This window comes from Gymnoscopelus microlampas, assembly GCF_963454915.1.
Source record: "Gymnoscopelus microlampas genome assembly, chromosome: 18".
Classification (NCBI taxonomy): Eukaryota; Metazoa; Chordata; class Actinopteri; order Myctophiformes; family Myctophidae; genus Gymnoscopelus; species Gymnoscopelus microlampas.
This window is the reverse complement of record NC_139955.1, coordinates 10,976,410-10,986,426: the sequence shown is the minus strand read 5'-3', so window position 1 is coordinate 10,986,426 and position 10,017 is coordinate 10,976,410. Positions and strand designations below refer to the sequence as shown.

At 39.6% G+C, this 10,017-nt stretch overlaps 2 protein-coding genes across 6 annotated transcripts; both read left to right on the top strand.

The window, feature by feature from the left end:
• The first annotated feature begins 1,379 nt into the window (after positions 1-1,379).
• LOC311033542 (ATP synthase subunit O, mitochondrial-like) lies at positions 1,380-6,322 on the top strand. The gene is made up of 7 exons (XM_084041106.1): positions 1,380-1,442; positions 2,311-2,355; positions 2,482-2,592; positions 3,849-3,978; positions 4,448-4,560; positions 5,728-5,814; positions 6,058-6,322. Exons 1-7 carry the CDS (start codon positions 1,416-1,418, stop codon positions 6,166-6,168), a joined length of 624 nt encoding a protein of 207 aa, XP_083897232.1. The 5' UTR covers positions 1,380-1,415; the 3' UTR covers positions 6,169-6,322.
• A 492-nt stretch (positions 6,323-6,814) lies between these two features.
• LOC311033539 (uncharacterized protein) lies at positions 6,815-8,884 on the top strand. 5 transcript variants are annotated; one of them, XM_084041099.1, is made up of 3 exons: positions 6,837-7,045; positions 7,145-7,263; positions 7,391-8,884. In XM_084041099.1, the coding sequence occupies exons 2-3, from the start codon at positions 7,258-7,260 to the stop codon at positions 8,081-8,083; spliced, it is 699 nt and encodes a 232-aa protein (XP_083897225.1). In that variant the 5' UTR covers positions 6,837-7,045; positions 7,145-7,257; the 3' UTR covers positions 8,084-8,884. The 5 variants fall into 5 exon arrangements, with proteins under 5 accessions (XP_083897223.1, XP_083897227.1, XP_083897225.1 ...); XM_084041097.1 differs by lacking the exon at positions 7,145-7,263 and having other exon boundaries at positions 6,815-6,939; XM_084041101.1 differs by lacking the exon at positions 7,145-7,263 and having other exon boundaries at positions 6,826-6,943.
• The last annotated feature ends 1,133 nt before the right edge of the window (positions 8,885-10,017 follow it).

Here is a 10,017-nt window from a genome sequence, read left to right as displayed (position 1 = left end):
ATGTGACTTTCAGAATTGATTTTAAGATTTTACTGGTGATATTTCATGTCTAAACTACAGGACTAGGCTCCTATAGTTACATTTTAGGTCCCTAATGGGCCACCCCTGCCTGATAATCTCAGGCTAGAAAAATCTTTAAAATCACTTCTAAGGCCTTTTCATAAATCGTATTTGTTTAATCTCCCTTTTCACACATTGTACCGTTGCATATCTCCTTCATCTAATCGGGGAAGCTCTTAGGTTATGTGATCCATTTGCCAGCATGCACTCATGACTCATCCAAAATACACCTCACACAGCTATTTAAAAAAAAAAGAAAAATGAACATTTTAAAATGTATGGCTTCTGACGCCCTCTTGTGGCTCATTAATGTAAGTCTGCCCGAAGTGCCCTTGACCAAAACTTTGAACGATACAATAAGCTAAACATCAACAATTGCTTGCATTTTTTGTACTCCCTTCCACCTAGTCGGTGAGAAATGAAAAGAGATGAAAACATTTAATCTCCATTGTGATTTATTGGATATTCTTCTTTCAGGAGCAACCATAGGGAGCAGCAACACTGTGCAGGTACATGATTAAAATAAGTTTATCCCTACACATGAATGATCACAGGATGACGTCACACTGGTTGCAAGCGTCATACTGGTTGCAAATGAAACCCATTCTGTCAGGTCTCGCTAAGGCGCGCAGCACTAGCCAACACACAAGAGGGGGTTGGGGTGTGCTGAAACCAGCGCACCCCGAAACAACAGGTTGAGAATTGATTGCATGAAACAATGACCTGTCCGTCCAGTCTCAATGTTGGTAAACAAATAATTGGTCTAGTATGTGCCTGGTCTAGATTTGACCCCAGTGGTCGAAAAAGTATTCAATTATCCGGAATTCAAAATGTACTTGAGTAAAGTACCAAAAGTAGAAAGTACTCATTATGCAGAATGTCCCATTTCACAAGGTTTAAAATAAAATTATAAAAAAATAAAAAAATAAAAAATAGCAGATCTACAAGCTCACATTGCGTCACATCATGATGCATTGTGAACTTGTAGAGCTGCTATTTTCAAATGGCCAAAAGGGCGAAAAGCTGAAGTTCTTAATGTAGGCTATGTTTTGTAATAATAATCAAAATCTACAAAGTAACTAGTAACTGTACAATATTTGCCTCTGAGATGTAATGGAGCAGAAGTAAAAGTACTGAAAATTACAAATACTCCAGGAAAGTAAAAAATACCTACATTTTGTAATACAGTACTTGAGTAAATGTACTCTCCGCCACTGGATTTGACCTATGGATTTGACCCATCCTCAAAGACGTTTAAAAAAAAGAAAAACTACATCCCCCATAACAGGATGCTATTCTCTTACCATCCGCACATGCGCATTGAGTTCGACCCCGACAGACAGCTGTAGGAGAAAATGGCAGCACACATGCTAGGACAGCAGGTACGACTTTCAATGATTTCTGTCTATTATTCGTGTTAAAATGTCACCTACTCATCATTGCCAACGGCAAACATTGCTTTTTGTTGTAGAACTCACTTTGTATATGATGGGGATACGACGCTAAGTATTCTTATTAAGATGTGTACGGGGCCTTGAGCTTGAATGACAGCTAATGTGCTAGCCAGCTAACCAGCTAGCTGCTGCACCATAACGTTGCACTTTGCAGACTTGGACTGGGTGCAGTGGAAAAAGTACTCCAAATGTTTTACTCAAATCAAAGTACGGCAATGTAGAAATACTCTGTAACAAGGAAAAGTCCGGAATTCAAAATGTACTTATGTACTTGAGTAAAAGTAGAAAGTATTGGTATCAAAATGTACTCAAAGTACCAGAAGTAGAAATTACTCATTATGCAGAAAGCCCCATTTCACAAGTTTTCAAATGTATAACATGTATAAAAAATATTTTGGAAATAGCAGATCTGCAATCTCACAACGCGTTGCATCTTGACACATTGTGAGCTTGTAGATCTGCTATTTTCAAATGGCCGAAATGTATATAGGGCTGAAGTGGTTAATGTATGTTTTGTAATATTAATCAAAATCTTCAAAGTAATTAAAGTTTTTCAAATCATTGTAGTGGAGTAAAAGTACAATATTTGACTCTGAGATATAGTGGAGTAAAGTGAAAGTACTGAAAATGGGAAATAATCCAGTAAAGTAAAAAATATCTCTCAATTGTACTTAAGTACAGCACTTGAGTAAATGTACTTAGTTACTTTACACCACTGAGACTGGGTGCATGATTCTGCTCAAGGTCTAGGTCATATTTAAGCACTAGAAGAATAACACAATATGTTGTCTTCCAGATCCGTCAGTTCAGCTCGTCTGCGATCAGACAGGCGCTGGTAAAAGTAAGTAACATAGTAAATAATAAAAAAGACTCCCTAGACTCAAATGAATGTCATGGTTTTTGTCAGTGCAAATGGATGGGATAACTCTTTCTCCATGCATGACTTTATCATTTTCTCTCCCTTTAGGCTCCTATCACGGTTTATGGAGTGGAGGGCCGCTATGCCACAGCTCTGTTCTCTGCTGCCAGCAAGCAGAAGCAGCTGGAGCAAGTGGAGCAAGAATTGGTCAAAGTTTCTGTAAGTAAGGTCAATGGTTAGGAGAAACAACTATGCAATATTTTAGAAAGAATGTCATCACATCAAAAATGCGACTTTAGATCCTTTCAAAATAAACATGGGTTGCATAATATTATATTATATGTAAATACATATATAGATAGATACTACTCAGAATGTTCTATGATTATTGAATTATATTTAGTTAGTTTTATATTTCTACTATCTTTGTATTTTGTTACTTTTTTATTGTTTCTACAGTGTTGAGGTGCCGAAACCAAATATTTTTTACTCATGTACCAGTATGACAAAATCTGCTCCATTCATACTTGTTAATGTACACCACATGCTACCAACCAATATATATGTTTTGAGTTTCTTCATTATGACATCATTATTAGATGCCAACCTGGTAGCCTATCTGAGGACGAGTAATATACGACCATCAGATGGTAGTCTGGTGTAGTTTACTTCTTTTTTGCACTTTTTGGTGCACGTTTGTACAGCACTTCCATGAAGTGCACTGACTGTTCACAACAAGCCAGGTGCGGAATACTGCACAGCAGCAGTTTTACAGAGAAAACCCGCTCATGTATGCATAGACATTAACTGCATAGTGGTAGTGTTAAATAAATAAAGCCATCTTACCTGGAATTATTGCGCCAACGTAGCCTTGCATTCTCGTGTGTGTTGCTATTATGATACGTCTCATGGTACTGTTACTTTGCACATGCATTACAGCTAGATGTCAGCCTCTTCTGACGCATCACATTTTATAATGTAAACAGGAGATTGGAGAATGATTTTCTTTTTTACATGACTGCTGTCACAGGGAGGTACGGATTTATAAACGTTCAATTAACATCTCAACGTCTTTGAACAGCCCCCTCATTTGTGGATGCAATGATGGCAGAAATCTGGCAACCTTATTGGCAAAGTTGAATGTTCCCAATTTAAGTCAGCTGCATTTCCAGGTGTGATCTGTTGATCAGTTTTTGGAGTTGAATCTCATTCGGTGACAAAAACAAACAGATTGACAGGCAGACGGGGATCATTTCGCTTTGCAGTTTGTTGTCCGTTCTGGAGTGGATACAGAATTGTGTGTGTGTGTGTGTGTGTGTGTGTGTAAATTACTGGATACAATAGGTGAGCTCTACCGTTTAGAATGGACGTCTCCACTGTGCATCTCCTGAGTAAATGTCATTCTTTCGCGTTACTTGGGCATCTAAAATATTATTCAGATTCAGACATTGATTCCACTTGACTTGTTCCCTCAGGCCATCATCAAGGACCCCAAGCTTTCCAGCATCATCTTTAACCCCCATGTGAAACGTAACCTCAAACAGAAGGTTTTCCATGAGCATCTTGCCAAGGCTAAGGTCTCCCCCATCACCATCAACCTCATCAGTAAGTTAAATGAGTTGTTTGTAGCCTATATGACCGCAGTATTTGTGGGCTTTGCAAGCAGGTAGTTGAACTGAAACATTATCTTAACGCTTCTTAGATGTGTCCCTGGCCTTAATCAATAGATATTCAACCAGATACAGACACATTCTCATTTAGTCCAGAACTTAACCACAGCCCTATTTAATACTTAGTTGTATGATGGCGATGTGCAGCGAAAATACCCAATATGCAGCTTGTAGATCGGCTATCTTTGAAAAAAATAAACATTTCAACTATGACATTCCCAAAGTTGGGACGGCACAAGCTACAAGTAATGCATTCAAAGTGTATGATGCATTCATACATATAGCCAAAAGGCTCAAAAGTGTATCAGAAATGCATTACTGAAAAAAACGCAAGAACATGGCTTTCTGGGGGGGGAAAAAAATCGAATTTATGTTCAAGAAACTTTGTTGTTTTTGTCCTGCAGATGTTTTGGCTGACAATGGCAGACTGACAAACACTGGGGATGTGATCACCGCTTTTGGGAAGATGATGAGTGCTCACCGTGGAGAGGTCCTCTGTTCTGTCACCACCGCTCATGTAAGAACCACTCAACATGCATGTACACACTCAACCCTCATTTTCATGCTGTTCTACATCTGTCAGGCAGAAACCTTGTATCTCAACTCTTTTTTTTCTTCCATAAATTTATGTCGTCTTTGAACGGTGTTCACACAAGTTGTGGAAATGGCCAATCTACAACCTCACAATGACTCTTGACGCAAGTGTCCCTGACGCGCATCAAGTATTCACATTGGAAGCATCTAATCCTCTCTATATTCGAAATATGTCACGGCCTTAACAGTTTGACACATACAAGATTTCTGGCCGACAGTGTGCAACTCTCTCGCTCGCTCGCTCGCTCTCTCTCTCGATAGATAGATAGATAGATAGATGTATATAGAGTTTCTTATTGAGCATGTAAGTTGCTTTAACCCTTGTGTCCCTTATTGGACATGTCATTATAGACAGAAATGGTCAAACCTGTGAAAATAGCAGATACAAGCTTACAACACATCGCATTGTAGATGGGCTATTTTCGCTATTCGTCATAGACAAGGTATATTAGGGCTTTAAGAAGGAAGGCACTGGAGCATCTCGAACAGTTAAACCCTTTTTTGATGGAAGGGTGCAAGTAAAAAAGAGAGACAATGTTTCGATGTCAATACATATTCATGGTGTTGCATGTTGAAAATAGCCAATCTACAAGTTTGCGATGCTTGTGGAGCTTGTAGATTTTTTTAAAACTGAACATTTTTGAAAATGTTCATTCACCTATAATGGCATACCTAAAATGGGGACGCCACGTTGAAAGTGGTTAAAGTGGTATAGCAGCTGCTTTAGCTTATGTATCCATCAACTGTTTCTCAACTTTTATGTTGATTTCATATAATATTCACAACGTTATGAAGCACTTTGATCTACGTGCCTTGCATGAAAGGTCCAAATAAAACATTATTATATACAGGTGTCTGCACTTGCACACACACACACACACACACACACACACACACACACACACACACACACACACACACACACACACACACACACACACACACACACACACACACACACCATGATGTATAAAAAGATGTTTGCACATGAGGAACAGATTCAGTGTTCCTGTTGTACATCTGTTGTTATAACGTTATTCACCAAAAACTCTGACTTAAGTGAAACATTTGTATTTTACTTCCATTTCAGCCTTTGGATGAAGCCAACCTTGCTGACCTGAAAGTTGCCCTCAATGCTTTCCTCAAGAAGGGTGAAACAGCTTTGCTGCAAACGAAGGTAGACATTTTGTCCAGAGATCCCTTCTTTAGGGAGTCTGACTCCATGTTAGTGTAATAATAGAAATCGATAAAATGTAATGCTACTTCAATGAATTCACAAGAAATGAATCTGTTATTGTAATTGCTAGTTTTTGTTTTTATAATGTATTCTCAATGCCACAAAGCAATTTTTGCTACATTCTATTCATGAAAGGTATTGTAGAGTTACTTAATAATTGTTATTTATCTCTCCTCCTTGCAGTCTGACCCCTCCATTCTTGGTGGTATGATCATCAGTATTGGAGACAATTATGTGGACATGTCCACCAAGACGAAGATTCAGAAACTGACCAAGCTCATCAGGGAAACCTAAGTCCTGTGGACTGAACCGTGGACCGCATGGAAAGCGAACATGGGGGGGAAATGCTTATAAATTGTACATTGCTACCAGTTCCAACACTGCAATTTCTGCAAAGCCAGTGTCTATTGTCGAGTTGATCTTAATGTAATAAAAACGTCTAAAGTGGTACATGCTTTTGTTGTCATTTACAGCAATTTCATTGACACAATATTTGTATTTCATGTGTTATCAATTTACAATTAGGCATTTATGATCATATGCTCTTATCTAGAGTGACTACTAATTTAAATATCTTGGGAGCCTGATATTTTGACTTATCACATTGATTTATTGCTTTGTTAGAAAACAAAGTTAAGCATCTGTATTGTGGGGAAAGCTTTCTCTGAATAGCAGATCGACAAGCTCAGAATGTGATGCATTGAGAGCTTGTCCTTCGACTATTTTCAGCAAAAGCTTGCCCCAGAATAACAGAAAATACATTAGTATTGCCCTGAGGGGTTATGGTTTAAGTGGCTAAACTGTGAGAATATTTGTCACAGTAACACGTGGATTGAATGGAAACGTTTGTTTCCAGAGAGAGCAGAAGAGAGTTGTAGCGCTTGTCCGACGCCGTGGGGCGCATGCGCGATCTGTACATCTATTTTATTACTACTTTTTTTTTTTTCCTCCGACAAAATGGCTGCCTCTATCATCTCAACCTCTGCTCCAAAGAAATAAAAAAGCATGAAATAACCATCGCAAGTCGCAATCCTGATGCAAGACGGCATTCATGGACACTGGGGCGTAGGTTTGCATGCATCCTTTTACAGATGTTATGGCTGTCAAACGGCAAAAAATGTATCCGATCCTAATTTAACCCTTTCGATTCCATGTTCCGCCTACAAATGAGGTACGGGCTGATAATTTGCATTGTTGAAATATTTAAACATTGTGTATGTGGAACAACCGGGAATGTATATATTTCTAAAAGTAATATTTCTGTGTACAGGTAACGTACGCGTCTCTCTGCATCCTTTTGTCTTGACGATGCATTTTGTCTCTTCAGTTGCAAAGCGGAGATGCTCAGCTTTACCAAATCAAAAGTAGACGATAATTAGGAAAATGAAGGTTTTATTCTGTTTGCATCTCCGTTTGAGTATAGCTAGCGACATTGAATGTCCACTATTGCCCCCCACCTCCACCTCCACAACTAACTATTTACGTTTGTATATGTCTTTCTCTTTTGTACCAACAGAAAATGATGCACCAAGTGACCAGTGGCGGTAATGACTATTGCATGAGTGGACTGTCAGAAGACTGTCAGCACTCTGCCAGTCACTTTGACTTATGTACCACACAGGCCAACAAATTCTACCCCTCACCAAGCCCTGCTTTGCAGCTGTCCCTTTCAAACTTGCACCCTTTGCCACAGGGCTTACACAAACCCGTGGCATGTCAAATGCAAGACACCCCAAATGATTTCCAGCCCCAAACAGCGAGAAATAGAAGCACCGAGGCCCCTGGAACTGATGGCTCTAAGAAGAAGAAAGGTATCGTGAAATCAGGCAGACGAGGGAGACCAGCGGGGACCACAAAGTTAGCCGGGTACCGTACGAGTACCGGACGTCCATTGGGGACCACTAAGGCTGCAGGGTTCAAAACTAGTCCAGGAAGGCCCCTTGGCACCACCAAAGCAGCAGGGTATAAGGTCAGTCCCGGAAGGCCCCCTGGCAGCATAAAAAGCCTTGCTCGGCTTAAGAAGCTGCAGTATGGCGGCTGTGAGGGTACCAAGAAACTGGACTTCAGCAGTTCAACTGTCTTGAATTGCAGTGGTTCCAAGAAACTGGACTACACTAGTTGTGATGTTACACCACCCTTCCCGTACTCCATGATGCAGAAAAGAGACCTATGTGAGCCCAGCAACAAAGTAGAAGGCAACAATGAGTAGCTTTGCAGCTCTCTCACTTTCCACTGCTTTAAACACAGCTGTCAAGAGGTTGTTTCAGTGTGGAACGCTTCTCGGAAGGCGTGAGAGGAAAAAACTTTTCATGACTTAAGTAGTCCGTGAATGACTTAACCGTTGTACAGTGTGGACATTCTCCTCGTCTTATCGTTTTACAATAATCACTCCTCTGAAGTATGTTATCCTGTTTGACAGAGATGCATGCATAATAGCCTAGGCATACAATCAGATCAGTATAGGGATTAGTATGTATTCATCGTAGTTTGTTGTCCAATACTCACTGGAGAAAGGATGTTATTCTTAATATTTTTGTTTTTGGATTTGAGTCATTATATTCTTTGTTATTGTGCTTTAATACTACACTATATTTCATTGTCTTGTTCTCATATTTTCTACTTTCATAAAGAAAACAAACAAAAAAAAACATTTTAGTAGGAACATTTGCAAAACTATTCAGCTCTTCCCTCAAAGTATGTGGAGTTCTTGTCATATTTGTGTTGTCTAGTGTGATATGTTTCCTTTTTCTTTCTACAATACAGTATCATAAAGGAATGGGGTCTCTACCAATTTTATTCACTTGAATTTAAAAACTCAACACCTAATGGATATCCATTTGAATTCTACACTTTGTGAATATGGTTTTGGACTATGTATGTGGCCTCTTTGTTCCATTCAGCTATCACTTGATAAGCAATGCAGATTAAAATGTATGTTGTTATGCTGTTCATCATAAAGTAATAACAAACCAACACAAAAAATGCTTCGTGGGCTATGTATTAAAAGCTAATGTGATGTTTGTCAAACCAAAATAAAGGAAAGAAATTGTGATGACTTGCTATACTATAAGTACATAGTCATTACTGAGAAGCATGTAATTCTTGTGGAATTACTTAATGTACTATAAGTACATAGTCATTACTGAGAAGCATGCAATTCTTGAAGTAGACACAAGAGGTCTCATGTCCCCAGACAATAGTAATACCTTTATTTTATTTTTTTTATAATAGAAATTATGTATTGTGTGAGTGTAGCCTACTTTAAGCTGTTACATAATATCATTTGGTCTAGTATCGTGTTTTGAAAAAGAAGGGGTATAAGTGTGTAAGGTGAACACACCAAGCAAATGATCCTTTGTGCATGTGTGTGTGTGGGGGGGGGGGGTTAAGTATCTGTTCATGGGTAGATCCGTCAGTCTCATGCGGTCAGCCTGCCAGAAAGCTTAGGAAAAATCGGTAATAACCACCGTATTCAAAATGTACCCGAGCAGTTCGGTTGTGTTGCACAGAAAAGGTAAGTATTCGATAAGATCAAATCAATGCCCTCGCCTGGACGGGCTTTGTGTAACTGGCCCACTGCAGGAGGGCAGCGTGTCTGCAGCCTGTATGTCGTGGCTCTTAACAGTATGCGCTATGCGCGCTCTGGGGATAAATCACTTTTCATAGTCATAATGCCCACATTATACACTCCTAGAACCCAGCACGAGAACACAATAGACCCGGGTCATTATTTGAAAGTAGTAGAATTCGTAACACTGACACGTTTATTGCCGGTGCCCGGTGACTTTCCCCCCCCCCTGTTCCTGTAGAGAGCACCTAGCGGCCTAGATTTCCTTTCCTCATGTCAAGAATCTTCTCCAGACACAGAGAGAGGCAACAACATGGCGCACAGTAACACAGTAACACAGGCCGTGTTTCCCCCTACGCGCCCAGGCCTCATGTAGCCTATATGGTAACCGGAACACTCGCCCCAAAACACGCTCACCCCCATTTTTTTCCGCGGACCAGCGGTTCATGTATTCTTGTATTTGTTTTACTGAGGATAATTAAGGTTAGAAATTAATTAAGGTTTAGGCATGTTTTTTTACTGAGGTTAAGTTTAGGAATAAGGTTAGGTTTAGGTATAGTTTTTACTGGGGTTTG